Source organism: Cinclus cinclus, chromosome 7 (genome assembly GCF_963662255.1).
Source record: "Cinclus cinclus chromosome 7, bCinCin1.1, whole genome shotgun sequence".
Taxonomy (NCBI): domain Eukaryota; kingdom Metazoa; phylum Chordata; class Aves; order Passeriformes; family Cinclidae; genus Cinclus; species Cinclus cinclus.
The window spans coordinates 3464139-3482597 of NC_085052.1; the positions used below are offsets into that span (position 1 = coordinate 3464139).

The following is an 18459-nucleotide window of genomic DNA, read 5'->3' on the forward strand; positions in this document are numbered from 1 at the left end:
TCCTTGTTTGGAATTTTTCCCTCCTACACATGTGTGAATCATGATCCAGGCTTTAACTCCAGCAGTGTGGATGACTTTTTCCACAGTGGAAAGCATGGAGTGACTGGTGCCATTATCCAGTGGTGTCTGCTGCACTCCTCCTTGGTTAGGCACACACTCCATCTCCAGACTCTCTAAAAAAAAAATATTATACTGACAAACTAGACATATCACTACAACAGACTGATGTATTTAACATTAGAAACTATAAGACAAAAAAAGCCAAAACCCTGAAAAAATATAAAGTTAGGCACGAGTAGCAGACCTGGCAAACAGCAGAGAATGAGTAAATACTCTCTGCTGGGGACCATTCCTGCTCTTCTGTACCCAAAACAAATACTCCTGAAGCTGATGGGAACCACTCACTAAGATCACCCTATGGGACCATTTTTGCCAGCCTGGTGATGCATTACACCAGATTTGTTCCCTGGGGCAAGGATTTAGAGACAGGAGTTCTGCACCTGGGATAGTCCAGGAATAGTCCAAACTGGGATATCTTATTCTTGGGAAGATATGGACAGACTGAAGGGGGTACAGAAAAAAGGAGGGGGACTGAATGGAGGGAAGCAGTAGAATTAAACCACACAGTTTTAATAAAACAACACCAACTCCTGCAATGGTAACAAGTCTAAAGATAATTGGATGGAAAAATATCCAGGATGGCAAGCAGTTATTTTGGTAGTTAACTAGAGGAAAACTAGAAATAAGGGGATGCAGTTTAGAAGGGAAATATCCTGATAAATCTCAGGAAAAGCTGCCTTCTCACAAGACCCACTGGGCTGAACACCATCCCCAGGGTACTGACAGTTGTTTGGCTTTCTGAAAACTACTGTGGACAAAACATTAATAACTGTGGAGCAGGGAACATTCCTGCATGGGGAAGGAGATGGATTAGATGGCCCACTAGGTCTTTTCCATCTCCCCACACTATAATAAAGCAAAACCCAAGCACACATTGAATTACAGAGCCATAATTTCATCTCCAGGCTCCAGGGACCTACAAGCCACCCCAAACTTCACTCCTGTTGTTTATAATGTCACCCAAATCCCCCCAGATGGAATTATTGTGTTGTAATTCACTGCTGTTTGTGAGGCTTCTCATACTCATCCTTATGTCTTGCGTGACAGAACAACAAATCAATAAAGAGGAGTTGGGAGCAACTACAGTGAGGGGGAAGAAAATGGGCTGTACAGAGGAAGCACAACACATTCAAGCATGTTTCTGGAAAGCCAGAAACACAGGAGGAGATTTTGGGGTCAGTCAGTGCTCCCTATTCACCAAAATTATAAAATATTTTACTTCTGCCTTCCTCTTTTATTAAAAAAAAAAAGGTAGTGTGACAACACAGGAAATAAATGACATTTTGGGATTAATTCCACCCCCCTGCAGTCACCAGTCTCCAAGAAGACTGCCAGGCATTAGGGCACTTTTGCCTCTTCCAGGCACTGAGTCCTGGTCACATTGTCCTTCAGCTTCTTTTGTAACTTTTCAAAGTTATAGGAGAGCAGAGAAAAAAGCACCAGTGGGCACAAATGTATGGCACAGCCTGTAGTCATGGCAGCTCAACCTTACCTGCTCTGGTGGAACCCCCAGTTCTGCCAGGGCTGACTCAAAAAAACTTTTTGCTGGTTTCCCCACCACCTCAGCCTGGACATCACAAGCATACTGGGGGAAAAAAAGAAAAACACAAAAAATACTGATTGGAAAAGGATTTGTTCAACTCCGTAACTCCAGTTATAAAACCTCTGTGATTATTGATTTTTGCCCTTAAATAACACAATGGATTAGCAGGTATAGGTGAATATCAGAGAATTTAGATAACAGAAGTGTCTAAAGTTCTCTGGCAAGAGAGAAAATGCTCTTGAAACACCTCAAGGTACAAATCTTTCACATTCTCCATTACTGAGTCATCTTCAAACTTAGTTCCAGTACTGCTCATTCTGTTAGGAGCATCACTCTTAGAGAAATAACAAATATCCTTTATATAAAACTATCAAAAGTACTGGAGGGCCTTAAAAGATATAGAGGACTTCTTCAACCACCTGGCATAATTTTAATGACTACAAGACTAATAATTTTAATTTTAATGTGAAAAAATGACTTTCAAATCTGGGTTTTGAAAAGTTACATTTGAAAAAACAGATTTTAGAAGTTACATTTTCCTGCAACTAAATATCAGTGCTATGCTGAGAAAAAAATTGTTTCTTGCTTGTTCCTAGATAAATGAAAGGCTAACAGATAACATGGACCTTCAGGTTTTCCTGGATATCTTGCACACAATATTCTGCTTTTTTCTTGTCTGACTCCTCCTTTCTAGAGCCTCACTTGCAATAAAGGTACCACAACAGAAAAAGTTCACAGTTCAAGTAAAACAAATTTAAACCAAAGAAACTAACAAAAGCAGAAAAGAAATGAATCCGCCCATCTTTAGAATGCAGCAAATAAGTTTCAATATGTGGAAACTCCCTCCACCAAGGTGAGTAATTACAGAAGATGACCCATATTTATCCCAGTTACTCTTTTAACAAGGTGCACAGGGCGAGTAAGCATAATTCCAGCTATAAAATACCTCTAATGCCTTCATATATGCTCCAACATCAAGTTTCAGACCATCAGTTTCTTTATAGTAGCGTCTGGAAATGAAAGTGATAAAGTTCCCATGAAATGAAAACGCTGGCAGTTAAAGACAAAGAAACCATATTTTATTATTTCTGGGCCTTTATAGATGTCCATATGGCTGCATAAAAAGTCGAGTAATCAGAAAATCCCAGGCCTTGGTTTAGCACTAGGAGTTAAGGAAAGGACAGGCTCGGGATGATGCTCAGGGAAAGGATCCCAGGTGCCCATCTGGGAACAACTTCACTGGTTCAAAGGTATTTCAGTGTGCTCAGAACAGCATGGACTGGGCTGTGTACCACTGCACAGTGACAGAGACCCCCTGGCAGGTAAAGGTCAGGGCTGGCACCAACCAGTAGCTGTGACCTCTCCTCAGTGTGTCTGCAAGGAGACCCCAGACAGGACCATCACTGCTGTCTCAGCCTCCCACACGAGGAAACCATGTTTATCAGGACTAAGAAAGCCCTCCAAGGTGAATTGTGGACCTTCTAAAAATTGCCATGAAGCTCATGGAATTAGAAGGTGTCTTTAGAGAGTTTTTCTGGAACAGCAATTCACATTCACGCAGGTCTTCCAAGCTCTGGGCAGAGCAAAGACAGGTTTCTATAGGACAGGGAAAAAGGTAGGATGAGCAGTCAGCTAAGATTTTATGCCTTATCCTTCTGCCATTTTCGATTATTCAGCATAGCCTTCCTTTAAAATGACCACTTGACCTTTGCTAGAACAGCCATTAACCTTCTATAGTCTGGCGTAAACACCTTAATTTTCTGACAGTGGCATGACAGAAGAAATTACAAAGCCAATTCCCACTCTCAGTCCAAAACAGATGCTAAATGTAAATCACACCATTTCCAGGAGCAGGGCATTCTGCTTCAGTGACTCTGACACTTTTGTTTTCTATGGAATGAGCTAAAACTTCTACCAAAACCAACCTGCTGGCCCAAGGCAGGCACCTTGCTAAGGTCCACCCAGCTGTGCTGGTTCTGCTTAAAGGTTAAAAATGAAGCTGGGTTTTGTATATGGCCCTTTGCATCAACAATGCTTCTCCAGTCAGGAGAACAGTTCTCATAATTTATAATCCTCCTCCTCTGAGTCAGAGAACTCACCAGAGAACTTGTATCCATGTTACCTCAATGATCAGCCATTAAAAAACAATATGCTCTTGGTCAAAGCTGAGCTCTGAATATCCCAAAATATTTATTTTTAAACAAAAAGTAATATTTCAAAGAAGTAACAAAAAAGAGCTGTTTGTATCAATGAACGACCAAATCAATACTTTTACATGCACAGGGTACAAAGCATTTTTGCACTGATGGCACTACAGTTCCTGAGCAAAGGTTGATTCCATATTTAATTTTTAAATATAGCATTACATAACACAAAATTTGATTATTTTATGTACATTAGCCATTCTCCTGTTGGCTCAACATTTTCTCCTTATCCTTCTGAGAAACAGGAAGGATTTTTCACCCCCGTTGGAGGATTAGAGCATGAATGTCAGGTAAGACAACACAATGAATTTAACCGCTCCTTCCTACTGCTAAGTTCTCCCCAGCTGGATCAATAACCCACAAACTAAGAAGGGTTTTTATGCCCATTACAGTCTATTGAACCACTGAGCAAAGTTGTCACTACACTTTCCCCAAGATAAACATGCAGAGTCTCTTTCAAACCCATGCATCACACAACAGACAAAAATAACTCCTTGGAAGCAGTTGGGATTTGTCATTATTCATCACAGGAATTAAGAATGTCCGGTTTAAAATCTCAGAATACATCTGAACTAATCATTTTCAGGAAAACATTCAAACTCCCTGACTGGATTTCTTCCTGTGTGCAAAAGCTGGAGGTCAAAATTTACCTTTAATGGGTAGAGAATAATTAAAAATGCTGTCTGACATTAAAACTACCACAACAATTGATCCACCACTTCAAAAGTACCAAAAGCATCCAACTGCACCAGAAACCTGCACCAACAGCTCTTTATCCAAGCATGGCCTGCGGAAATTTTGGGTTTGACTATGAAAAATCATTTATATTCAGCTCAGAGAGGAACACGTGCTTACAGGCAGCAGTTAAACCAGCAGTTCTCACCTCTGAGATACTAAATACTCACTCACTTGGGGGTCACACACATCAAAATCCAAACTCTCCATGATTTCCATGAGGTTTTTGAGGCTCTCTTAAAGCATCAGAAGTCCTCTTCATTGACATGCACCTGATCAGATCAGGCTCTGAGCCCAGGCACACAGATTAAAAACTGAAAAGCTGGTACCAGGAGTGTCCACGCTGATTTCTGACCTCTATTAAAGATAATGTTTTAAAAATACAGAGATTTGAGGGAAAAATGGAGCTGGACTCACCCTTTTCCAAGGGAGATCAAAACAGGCTTCTCCATCCCAATCAGAAGTCGAAAAGCCTCGTTAAGGTTTGCATAGGTGAAGTTTTCTGCTGCATCTCCAAGAACCACACAATTTGGGTTTATCTTATCGACCTCAGCAAATTCAGGGACAAGATCTACAGGAGGAGGGAGAAAACCATAAAAATCACAAATCCCTCACCATTTCAGATCCTGTGAGAGCAACAGCATTTCCCCAGATCTGTGCTTCCCTTCACTCATGCCAATATGTGAAAAAATAAATCCATCTAAGCCTGAATCAAGTGCTCTTCAAACACCTATTTGTTGGAACCCTGAAGCCTGGGAGATCTGAACTTCCTGTGATTTCTGGCACTGACCCTCAAAAGAGCAATGCTTTTGACTTGAGGCACTGGAGAAGGTTTCCAAATTTGAGTGATGGAGTTGGGATCACTGGTGTGTAGTGTGAATAGAGGTGTGTAATATCACATGGTGAAGGGTTTGGAATTTGGGGTTTTAGGATATAGTAATAAGTATGGGACAAGATGGACGTTCTGGGGCATTGGTTCTTCTTCCTTCTTGTTTCTTCTTCTTGATTTTAGGTTGTAGTTTTTGGTTGGACAGAAAATCCTGCAGTGCAGGTCACAGGTGTTCGGTCATTGGGCCAAAAGGATAAATAATATAGATGCTAGCTTTTAATTGGATGGTTAGGCCCTAAAAGACATTGTAGCAAGCAAGATACAGCTCTACTTTCTCACTTTTAGCTTGTGTCTTGGGGTGATTTTATGATGCTTACATCCCCAATCATCTGTTCTGTTAATATTGAATATCGAGTTCTGCGCTTTAAAACTGGTTCCAGGACTGAAGTGGGGGGGGGGGCCTTTGTTGCTCAGTATCATTCATTTTGTGCTGTAAAGTACTTTGCCTGTTAAATAAACAGGCTTTTTTCCACTTCACTCTGAGAAAATATTTCCCCAAACCAGCTGAGAGAAAAACTACTTAAATCCGTAAATATTAAATCATTCAAATGTTTTTTCCCAAATTTGCCCTAAACCAGAACAAATACAGCTTGTTGGCTAGAAATGCTGTAGAACTCACTGTACTTTAGATAAAAACTAATAAACAACCGAGTCAAAACATGAAAATCCCATCTCTTATGCCTCAATCCCATCTCCGAGTGAATAAAGAGGAGAAAATAAGATAGCCACTAGTTAAGTGGTATTGCTACTGCGTCCTAGAAGAGGAAAACGAGCGTTTCCCTTCCCTTCCCTCCCCGTGTCCCCAGAGCTGTCCCACCATGGTGCACCAGCAGGTGTGGCCTCAGGCCGCGTTCCTTCAGGAGGCGACAGGCGGCCGGCGCCGGCGCCGTCACTTCGGCCACCGAGATGTCGAAGCCCATGGCCCTCAGCTTCCTCACAAAATCCTCCCGGGGCGCTTGGGTTTCGTTGGTGCAGAGCTGCAGCTTCAGCCCAGAGGCTTTGATCCTGTGGAGGGAAGGCAGCAGAGTTGAGGGATCAGGATCCCTCACGAGGCCTCCATGGAGAGCTATCCCCTAGATAAGGATTGTTTAGTCGCAGTGACCAGGATAAGAGACCCTTCCCCTCTCTTCGGACCCCGCTTTATCTCTTTGTAACACTATTGGTCCTATTTCCTTAACCCCAAACCATTGGTCATTCTGTCAAGCCATATTTTCCCCTATAAAAATCCCTACTTTTACCCAGTTCAGTGGAATGCTGCTGTCCCTGGACTCCCCTTTGCAAAGACAATAAAGAACGCTGCGGAACCTCTACACAGCGCTCCCGGTCTCACTTCTCTGATGAGAAGGTACCTTGCAAGCCCAGCTGAAATCACTGGGAGCTGAAATCACCCTAAGAGCTGATGGCCTGAACTCCAGGCACTGCTTGCATCTTGGTACTTTGTGGCTGAAGCCTGCCTGAGATGCCAGGAGAGGCTGCTCCTTGTGGAATTCCCTATCTGGGAACGGCAGTGGCAGCCAGGGGCTCGGACCCCAGGGTTAAGTGGATGAAGGAAATGAGACTGGAGATGTGAAGATGATATTCCAAAACAGGAGCAGGATTCTTTGCTGTGACCAGCACCAGAAATCCTGACTGGGCACTGTAGCTGCCAGGTGATGTATTATCAACATTGAGGTGGATCCAGTCAGATTTATTGTTAAATCTCTCATAAAATACCTGTGATGTTACTTGGTGGATAATCCTGAAAAATCTGGCACTTTAACTGATTCATTAATAAATGTTTACAGGTAAATGGCTTCTCGGGGGGGGGGGGGGGGGAGAGGGGGGGGGAAACACAGCCACGACTGTCCAGAGCCAAGGACGTGGCTCCTGTGGATTGGCATTCTGCAAAAATTGTGTTGTTGCCCCATCCCTGGAAGTGCCCAAGGCCAGGTTGGAGCAGCCTGGGATGGTGGAAGGTGGCCCATGACAGGGGGTGGAATGGCATGATCTTTAAGGTCTCCTCCAGCCCAAACCCTTCTGTGATTCTGTAAATCCCCTTTGTTTCCCAAGTTGGTGACCTGCTGTGGATGTCCCTCCAAAAAAAACTTCCCTGAGGATGAGTTGCCAGCAGTTTGGATACCCAATGGATTTCAAAGTGGCCACAGAAAATCAGAAGCACTGAAAATGTACCACAGTTAATTAAAAAAATAAACATTTGCCTAAGGGACTCTAACTCAGCTCCTCTAATACATGAAAATACCTACTTTTTGTCAGTTTTCATATGAATTTGTGCATAATTATCTTTGAGAACCTGAGCACATGCAGATTCAGATACTTAGCTAAGTCCGGAACCAGGCTTATAAACTCTTATAAAAAGACTATGACCCTTCTTTGTATTAAAATGAAAAAGGACTTTTCTATTAATGAAGTCCCTGCACTGATTCTCAAGACAAAAAACATGCTGGGTCCATTTTGTAGGGAAGATGATCTCAATTGGTTGGTGCAAACATCAAAGCCACCTCTAGAGAACAGATCTGATGATGAAGTTTCCAGCAAAGGATTCTTGGAAATCTGGTCCTGACCCAGAGAGCTCCTTCTGCTCATCAAAACTGCATGCCAATGTCTTTTTTAATAATGCTGGTGATTAATTTCTTTCTTATTATTTGTCTTTCCTAATCATAGATATGTGAATTATCAATTACACTTAGTGGTTAATTGCCCTTCATAAAGATAGCTTTTCTCTTTTAAATTAGGCAGTTAATATATTGTAACTAATAGCATCCACTTGTACATTATAAATATATCTTCATTGATTGGAGCACTGAATGCGAGATTCACTCTCAAGTTAATGAAGCAATTGAGTGAAGAAGTGCAGGGTGTACCCAGGGAATAATTACTGTTAATGAATTATGATGTGACCTTCTCAGAACAATGAACAATTGGTGTGACAGTGGGATGACAATATTCCACATCTGTTATTCAAGACACAGTTTCAGCTGGAGTTAAAAAGCAAAGCAGTGTAATTTGGATACACAACAAACTTTAATAGAGTGTGCCATGGTTAAAAAAAAAAATATTCTAAATGCAAAGACTCCCTGCACACTCCTAAGGAAAAAAAAAAAGCCCATGATTCACAACTGCCTGGAAGCAGACATTTGTTGAATTAAAATCTGCTTCTTCTCTTCCTAGAGGTCAACATAATGAATCCAGGCACAAAACCAACAAGACCTGAACAGACAAAGAGCTCCCTCACAGGTCAGCTTGGCAAAAGCACAGACTGAGTTTTCCTGTACTACAAACTTCACTTCTTTCTCAGCATTTTGGATGAAAAGCAGAGTGACACTTCTGAAAGGACTGAGAAAAGCAGGAGGAGTCTGGACACATCCCAGACTGCTTCATGCCTTTGTGGTCACCAGCAATTACCACCCCAACAAACGAGCTCATGCTCATAAGGACATGCTTAGGATCAGGTCTACAAAGTGTTAGGCCAAGCTGGACAAAAAATGGGAGTCTTCTGGTGACACATGAAAAGGGCTTTTAAACATATCCTGGAGCACTAAATGAAACAGAAATCCACAAAACTCCAGAAAATACTTATTTCTGCAAAAATACCTTTCCAATGAACAGTCACCTTTTCCTTCCCAATTAGCATCTGTGACAAGATCCCTGTAAACTCTGCCAAATCCTGCACAGAACAGTCAAACTCACCTGTTTCAGTATCACACATACACACAGGGACGAAGCCATCCCTGGATGCTCGGCACAGGGGTGGGGAGCAAAGCCTGCAGGCCAGCAAACAACTGTTAACTCAGAGCTTCAGTAATGAGGGAGAGCTTTTACCAGCAGCTCTGCATGAGAAGAAACCTGGCTCAAATCATGTTTACAGCAAAACTCTCCTACAGTTTTCCTGGTCTGGCAGGTTTTGCACGTGAAGAGACCAAAAGAAGTGGCTTGAGGGTGTGTGTCTCACAGGTGTGATGCTTTGCTCAGTGAGTCTCCAGGGCTGCAAAGCCTCAAGGGAAACCTCGAGCCACTGAACTGACTCACTGCTCACACTCCCAGCAAATCAAGGCAAGGAACAGCAATTTCCACTGCTGGCAAGCGTGGGGATGTCGGGAGAAGAATAAAGAAAAAGATTTATAATGTGACGTCTTATAAGATAAAGAGTGAGGGATTAGGTACCTGCAATTGCAGAAGAATGAGGCAGCAGGAGATGAAGTACATGACACGGGTTTTATCGAGATCTCCAGTGTATTACAGATTTATCAGCAGGTCCATTACAGAAGCACAGGCACACCCAGGAAACCCAGTCAATCAGGCCTTCAGCTGACTTCCACACATCGTGGCTGTGGAAAGGATCCCACTGAAACTCCGTAAGCACCAGGAAAACCGATCCTGATTAGAGCACAAGGACAGGCAGCACTGCTCTCCATGCTGCAGAGACCCAGCATGGGCCAGGGAGCTGTGGTCATCCCAATGCTGCCTCTGATCCCAGGGAGCCTCTCCCTCCTTGTTTGGGGCCAGCAGCAGGCTCAGCATCAAATAAATCCACTCAATTTCCAACATCACTGCTCACACCACTCCTAATGCCCAAGAGCAGGAACGGAGGAGCTTCACCTGAGTGAGGCAGAGCAGCTCCAGACCTTTCAACATGTGACAAATGCCAAACTCAGCTCAAGTGGCAAAAGAAACTTGTCAGAGCCCTTCTTGGAGGGGATGGCAGAACAGAGATGACAGCAGGGAGCAGATGGAAAGACCACTGTCCCCTCCAGCTGTGTGTCACACTGGGTGTGCTGCCACTGCCTGCTCTGCCAGGGAGCTGCCACAGCACACAGGCACTGAAAGGACACACAAAAAAAAACCTTCCAACAGCAAATTAAAGGTGGACAGATGAGCACTGAGCTACCACATCAGCCTTAGAAAGGGAGGATTTTATCCTACTCCAGATCCAAACAACCACTTGGTCACCCAAATGTTCCCTAAATCTACACCTGGGGCATCTACTCAGCTCCAGGCACACTGTGAGCACCTGCCCAGGGGAGAAGAGCAAGTGAGGGGTTTAATTTCAGCCCTGAGCTGCCCCTGATTCCTCAGCAGCTCTTTGAACTGACCTTTACCTCGTTCTGCTGGAGCAGGACACGGGGCTGAGTGACAATGTCCCACAATGCAATTACCATGCGTCAGATGAGCTGGTCCCTTACAAATCACCTCGAACTTTACACATCTGCTGGCTGTCAGCATCTGCCAGGCTCACTCACCCGAAAATAATGAAAAAACTCTCATTATTGTTCCATAACAGGTAAAGTGTTAGGACAATTATTGGACATCCTCACTGACCTTGTGCAGACTCAGCCAACTGCCCTTGCCAACCTTTATGGGCAGCCCTTGGGCACATAAAACACAAAACCTGTTCTTTCAGATGATGTAAAGGTTGTGACACCCGTAGGAAAAGCAATGGTCCTGGAATCCAGACTGGGAATCATCAGACTTAAATTCACATTATCCTGCACATGGCTGAAGCAACTAAGGAAATGGTATAAGGCTAAACTTCAGACTTCCCATCTTTCCCCACTGTCTTTTGCAGTGAAGGTTTTTCCTAAGGAACTGGGGGAAAGTCCAGCCCACAGGCAGAGGTCCTGTGCAAATGGGCAGTGAGGCAGAAAGCAAAACCCAGGAAGAGGCAACGAACATGAGCTTGGAGACTGTCCAACATGAATTTTAAAGGGGTTTGGAAATGTGCTACATGAGATTTCCAGAACTGGCTTTTCATCCTGCTTTTGGTTTCTCAGCATCCTTTTGGTTTTGTTTTTTTTTTTTTTAATTAAAAATGCTGAGCACTTTTGCTATCTGACTCTTTTGCATCAGTGGACAAATATGAGTGTGTTTCAGGGTAAACCTCTCAGCACTCTGACACCTTGTCTGAAACACAGAGAATCAACAGCACCTGCAACCAAACCACAAAGTAAAAGCAGGATTTGTGCAGCAACACCATCCTCCCACCTGGGCAGGTCTCGTGTTAATGCCCTCTGCAAGGGCCAGGGTGCTGGTGCTCCAGGTAAAACCTCTCCTGATCTTGCAGGTTTTTCCCAGAACTTCCCTGAGCACCACACACACTTGAGGATCCAAAATGGTTTTCTGGTTCCGAGCAATAATCCCTTCTGGGGTCCAGCTGTGGAAATGCCTGGTGGGAGGAAAGCACATTTGCTCTGCTTAAAAAGTGTATTTTTGGCAAAAATGTGCCGTATTTTCTCTGCAAATCCGTATTTCTGCCATTCAGGAGTGATTTCAGCCTCTGCAATAACAACAGGCAAAGTCATTATTTCAGAAGCCTGATGGAGGCCATAAGTGCCTTTGCTCATCCTTATACAGTAAAAACCTCTCCTAATTCCATGGAAACACTGAATTTCCCCGTGTTTCTTTTAACCTGGTGGGTGCAATGGAATCCGAGGAGTGTGGATAAAACTCCAGGATTTTCCTTCTCTACACCAGTGCCCAAAACTTTCCGTTCCTCTGATTTCTGCCATCACACCACATCCAAACTGTTTCCATCTTGCTGTCACGTCTCTGATGCCACTTTTGTCCCCTTACCTCCTGGTATTTCCCTTCACTGATGCCCCAACATTGGCCCTGAGTACAGCCAGGCTCGTTAAAGCCCGAGTTCTCTGGTGATCCAACTTTCTGCTCCTTGCAGCAAGGCTGCTCTGACAAATCCTTACACACTGCACTTTTTGGCCCCAGTCCCTCTCACATTCCTGTGCCTGAAACTCGTCTCTACATCTGCTATCTCCTGAGCACAATTTCCTCTCCAGCCCCAGATGGCTCACCTCTCTCTAAATATAGAAGGGGATAATTTGGAGGCAATCCAAAGGAGGGATTGCAAAAGGGATTTTAAAAATAGGAGGGCATTACCTTTACACATGAATAAAAGCAGATTAATAAGCACACAAGAAGGAGCCAGAGGAAGAGGCCAATGTTACTTAAGGGTGGGCAAGGGTGACATAAGGAAGGGTACAGTTATAAAATTAAAGACTCTGGAAATACCACTGAGACAGTATTTGACAGTAAAAACTGATAAAAATAATCACTAAATTGTAGCTCAAAGGAAATTTTAAAAACCCACCAATGCCTTTATTCAGGTATTTTGATAATTTAGAATTTTTCAGAGGTAGAAAGAAATCCTGGAAGTTGAAGACTAAAACAAACACAAAGTCCATCTTCTCCTGAATTCTCCACAAAGGCCATTGAATACAGCTGGATACCAGAATTACTGCACAAATTATCCAACACCATAAATCACAGTCCACCTCCCCGAACAGCAAAGAAGACAACAGATTTGTAGAAAGCAATATGCCACAACAGCAAAATCTAGAATTCAGTATTTAATAAAAATAACACGTGCTTCTGAGGGGAATCTGCAGAAAGGAAGCACAAAGCAGAATGTAAGAAAAATCTCTCTGGCCCATTAAGTTCAGTAACAAAATGCATTTAAGACTGCAGATTACCAAATCATCTTAATGTATTACACCTAAAAGACTTTAACCACACTGCAAGTGGTTCAATAAGTAAACTCTGGCAGACCTTAAATAGCTGGTAAATCTCCACTTTGAGAGCTGTCAGGAAAAAAAATCAGATCTTTGGGCATTCAGATAGCATGAACAGGTCTGGGATATATATATTTGCATTAAGCAAAATGTTTTTATGGATAACATAGTAAATGGTAGTCCAATAGCTTTTATTCTGTGCAAAAAGGGGAGTACATGATCTTTAAGGTTGCTTCCAACCCAAACTATTCTATGAAGCTGCTAATTACTCCATTAAAAATTCATTCAAAAACAAGTTATCTTTGACAGGGCTGAACTCTCACTTTGCACACAAACAGCACCTGTTTGTAAAGAAGGAATTCTATTTCTGAGACCCTAAAGATTAATGATGTGTAAACTCCAAAAACTCGAGCACTTACTCATGCAATTTGTGCAGTCAGCAGGTGAGCACCCACAACTTCAGGAACACAAATCTTTTTAAAGAAATAGTGAACACTAGTGATTAGGAAAGCAAATATTGGTTGGGAACATAGACTGCTCTCAGAAAACTGAGACCACAGCTAACGTTACAGACTGCAGTGCAGCTGAGACAACTCTGCACCCACTGAGGATCAATTCCTAGATCCCTTTCTGGCTCTGCCAGGGAGCGGCAGACATGACAATACAGAAAAATCTTCCATTTTTTGTGTGTCTGCTGCTTCAGGAGGGCAGTGACACCTGGGTCACTGGGTTTCATTGGGTAGAAAGTGCAAAGGGAGTCAAGTACAAAAATAAATTAACAGATATTTACACAAAGAGTCTGCATACTTCACTTGAAGGTCTCTTGCTAGGAGAAACAACTGCTTTTCTAAGGCACAGCAAGCCTTGGAACTCGGAACATCTGCACAGCCTGTGCTAAGCCACGTTATCTGCTGTGACAACAAAGATTTCCTACTCCTCGTGGCACACACACTTCCAAAAGGCTCTTTGTGAGCTCCCAACTCGCCTGAACCCCCACACCCTGAATTGTTTTACAGTCCCAGTTCCGCTTGTTCTCCTCACAATCTTCTTCTTGTTAGACTCTCCAGGTATTTTATTTTAACAGGACTGTCCAGCTGCTCCCCAGCCTCCCTGCTCCCCAGATTTCCGCTGCCCTTTTCAAGGGCCCTGTAGAAAGCTGTGCTAACAGATGCACTATCCCAGCCCAACAACAGGATGTTGTAAACGTCCAACTACTGTGTGCTTTTCATATGGATATGCTAATGGACACACTATCAGCACACAGCTGTAAATGCAAATGCCAGGGCACAGCCTGAGCATCTTCTATGGGTGCTTAACCACCTTCTGTCTTGTAAGGGACCAGCTCCCTGCTATTTGTAAGATAAAAAGCAGCTAGCTCACCTCGTGTCAATGCTGTGTAAATCGATTAAGACAATAACAGCACGGCACTGAGGCTCTGTTAGGGCTGGCTCCAGGAGAAGCCTTTAAGTCACCGATAGCCTTTCTGATCTTGTCCACGGGCTTTCTGATCTACTCCAAAGCATCTGCCAGTGAGCTGCACATGCTGGGAAGAGATGGGTGGGGTTTACATAACTTTTTCAAAACAACAACAAAGATGTGCCACAGTAAGTTGAACAATCGAGAAACATTACGTCTTAGAAGTTTTAAAGGGATAAATTATCTTATCGAGCCACTTTTAGCCATCCACTGTTGTAATATCCCCACCTAAAGATAACACAGTCCCTGAGAATTTAGAAACATTCCTGGCTCCAGGGGTTAAACCAGAGGTGCCAATACCCTTTGGCACAGGGGTTCCTGGCTGCCACAGTCTGGATGAGAAACAAGGATCCAAATTCACTTTATCCCTTGAGCACAGGACACAAGCTCTGCTCAACAAACACTCCTGTGGCTCACCTTCTCAGCCTCCAGCCCACCAACCCCCTCTCCCAGGGCACACTGAACCCTTCAATGTTTCACAGGTAGGATTTATCAGGGCTGCAGGTAAATCAGCAATAAACAAAGCATTCCCAGCTGTTACACTTCGTGTTTCACCACAGGTTATACCAACTACAGATGTCTTGCTCATGAGGGCCTCTCCAGCACTGGGAGATTACTGGATGTCACCTTGCTCCGGGTGTTCCAGTGTCCATCAGCTTCTCTGGCCAAGTTTCTGCTCCATCTGATTGTACTGTTAGCTAAAAACAAACAAACAAGAAGGAAGCACCCTTCTGCAGCCACCACAGACAGAAACCAGGCCAAATTCTGCTGGCAGCAATTGTGCTGCTGCTCTTGCAAACTCTAACTCAGATAAGTGCCCAGCAGAATTCACCTGAAAATGAGAGAAATAATGCAGCAAATGTAGTTTTAGGAGGTCAGGACAGCTCCGGTCACACGAAACCAATGACAAATTAATATGTTTACTTATCATTTTTACTGGAGTGTACTGTATGTTGTTACACTAAGTTAATTGCTGTAATGGGGGAGATGATGTAGCAAGACAGTCTGAAAAGAACAGGTCAGCTGTCCTGTTGTAAGAGTCCTTATCTGTACTCTGAGTTATCAAAATGGTATTTAAAGTTTCTGTTGAACATATATATGCACTAAAAGATGTTAGACAGCTCCTTTAGCAGAGGACCACAGCAATTTGAATTAGTTATAAGGTTCCTTGCTATCTGCAATTATGGCTCTTTAATTGATTTTTTAAAAAGAATTAATTAAAAAAAAGCTCCTTTTAGCTTTGATCCATCTGCTTGAAACCACCCAGCTGTACCGTGACGCAGACACAAATATTGATGATCAACTGGCAACAGCATAATGAGTCAATAAAGAGTTTAAATGGTGTGAGCCAGAACAATTACTAACCTAATAGGTAGATAAATACAGCTACTTGACTTTACCCAAGGAAAATTATTATTCTTCCCCACTTACACTGGATGACCTGAACAAAGTGATTTGGTGGGATTTTCTTCCCTTCCTGGCACTTCTCCATTCTGATGTTCCCAGTTCCCACAGCTGTGACCACAGCTTCTCCACTGCTCACCAAATCCTGCCCAAACGAGATCAGCTTTCCCTACACAGCATTCCAGAGGCCGTTGCTGGATTGCATCTCCAAACCCTCCTCAAGGACCCCTGCAGCCCTTTCCAGGCAGGCAGACAGGTCAGATTAGCTGCTGAGGGCTTCCTGTGACTAACAGGCATAAAGGGCTTTTAGACATCCCCAGAACTTCCAGAGAAAGCCCCTAATTTCCTGCGTTTAGCCCAAGGCCAGAGTTTTGCTGTTGTTTCATAAGCACACTTCTGATGTTACTTTAAGTCAGACTGCAGTTTACATTGTCTCCATGCAGGAGGTTTCAGCAGATGCAGTGACAGAGTTTATTAAATAACAACCTGCAACCCAACAGAAAATGAAGTTTAAAATCTAGGAGCAAAAACAATGTCAAAAGCATCTGGTGAACCACAACACAGGTATTATTGAATATGCCCTGGTTTCCAAAGGAATGATCTGATCTCTGACACTGTTTATGCAGTTGTTGTTATTTATGCTTGGTTTGGCCATGCCTGGAGGCCCTGGTTATGATCTGGGCTGTCCCAGGCTGTGCACTGCACATGCACAATCCCCTGAAAGAACAACAGGATTTCAATAGAAGCAACTTCTCCCTCTGCCTAGTTTCACTGAATTCACAGGGAATGCTGCTCTCACCTTGGCTGTCCTGGCACCTGCAGCTTCACCCAGCCAGGTGAGCACCACAAAGTCAGCCAAGACCCTCATCAATACGCCTTAAACTTACTTGAAAGACTGCCATTTGACAGCACTGGGAACTCTGATCCATGTGATAACATCCTCTGTGTGTGAGATGTTATCCAACATCCTCTGTGTGTGAGATGTTATCCATGTGATAACATCCTACATGTGTTCCAAAAAAATATGAACAAAGACCTAATTATGAAAAAAAAAAAGGAAACAGCAGAATTCTGTTATTACCACTTCATTTGCATCTTCTCCAGTTCTGCCTTTCCATGGTGGTTCCACCAACATTTAGGCATGTATTTAACTAACCTCATATGATTAATTTTACTGAGTTCAAGACTTCTTCCTACTCAATAATGCACTCATCCTAAGCGTGTCTGTGATGAGTGGCCCCAGAGGACAGAAGCTGCAGTGCTGTCAGTGTTTCACTGAGGTTCAGAATTTAGACATTTAAAACATTTCAAGTGGGGCACATGCAGCAGCACAGAATCACAGGATGGTTTGGGTTGGACTCAAGTTCCAGTCTCCTTAAATGGACACGGACACCTTCCACTATCCCAGGTTGCTCCAAGCCCCATCCAGCATTTCCCAGGTGAAACAGATTTGGATTTTCCACGGTGGGTGAATGAAACATCACAGAGAGCCAAAAGGTTCTTCCAGAAAATCACAACCACACAATCAAAAACCTGTCTTTTAACAAAGTTGTCCCTGCAGCCACTGCTCTCCCCATCCTGCTCCTCCTGGTCAAGAAGGACAAATACAGACACACCGGAAAGTCAACCTAATCAATTAAAGTTAGTTAAGTTAAAGTTACTTAGCTCGTGTTACCTGAACAGCATCACCTAGCTAAAAGTGAAGGTAAAGTAAAAGCAACTCACCAAAACCACACTTGGCTTTTGAGTCACTTCCAAGCTGGGCAATCATTAACCCCAGCACAGAAATTCTCCATTTCTAGGTTGCAAGTTCCCTGCAAGGAGTTCCAGCTAAACTGACAGCAAATTTACAGTGTGGGCAATGTTTTAAAGACGATTACCGGGGATAATGTCAGATCTCCTGCCAGCTGCGCACCGACAACGCAGAACCACGCGGGATGATGCGCCTCCCCATCAGCCCAGGCTCTGCGGGGCCCCTTCGCTTCAACAATCCTCGAAAGCACCAAGCCGACCCCCAAAGCACCAAGCTGACCCCCAAATCTCCCCTTTCCTGCTGGGGATTTACACAGCGCGGCGGGTGCCGCAGTCAAACCCCCTTACGGGCACAGCCCCAAACCCACGCCGTGCCCTGCGGATTCCCCTCCCCGCGGTCCCCCACCCACCTGCGCACGGCCTCGGCCGAGCCGGCGATGGGGACACCGCCATCGGCACCGCTGTCGTAGAGAACGCCGCTGACATCGAGCAGCAGCCCCCGCACGGCCCGGGCCCAGCCCCAGCTCGCCATGGCCGCCCCCGCCCCGCTCCGCGCCCGGCGCTGCCGGGAAATGCAGTCCCGGGCTCCGCTCCGCCCCGGGGCACGGCGAACGAACTGCGGCTGTCCCAGCCCCGGGAGCCTTCCCGGCCGAGCTGCCTGTGCACCGCCCTGCCCTGGTGGGTGCCGTCCCCCTGCCCTGGCGCTGCAGTGACATTTTTAACATCCCTTCCCAACCCTAACCGTTCTGTGATTAAACAAACGCCGCTGACTCGTCATATAACATCGTATCTATAATCACGGATAAGATGCTATCA

General features: G+C 44.2%; 1 protein-coding gene across 1 annotated transcript; it reads right to left on the reverse strand.

Annotated features, from left to right (window-relative positions):
• Positions 1-1323: 1323 nt before the first annotated feature.
• Positions 1324-18175, reverse strand: LHPP (phospholysine phosphohistidine inorganic pyrophosphate phosphatase). Its single transcript, XM_062496554.1, has 5 exons — positions 18054-18175; positions 6309-6496; positions 5020-5173; positions 2610-2673; positions 1324-1705 (listed from the first exon to the last, which is right to left on the reverse strand). Exons 1-5 carry the CDS (start codon positions 18173-18175, stop codon positions 1535-1537), a joined length of 699 nt encoding a protein of 232 aa, XP_062352538.1. The 3' UTR covers positions 1324-1534.
• Positions 18176-18459: the final 284 nt, after the last annotated feature.

Coding starts and splice junctions, on each gene's coding strand:
- LHPP (XM_062496554.1), bottom strand. CDS start 18,175: ATGGCGAGCTGGGGCTGGGCCCGGGCCGTGCGGGGGCTGCTGCTCGAT. Junction 2,674..5,019: donor TTGATCTCCCTTGGAAAAGG/GTGAGTCCAGCT, acceptor TTTCATTTCCAG/ACGCTACTATAAAGAAACTG. Junction 1,706..2,609: donor CATATATGAAGGCATTAGAG/GTATTTTATAGC, acceptor TTTTTCCCCCAG/TATGCTTGTGATGTCCAGGC.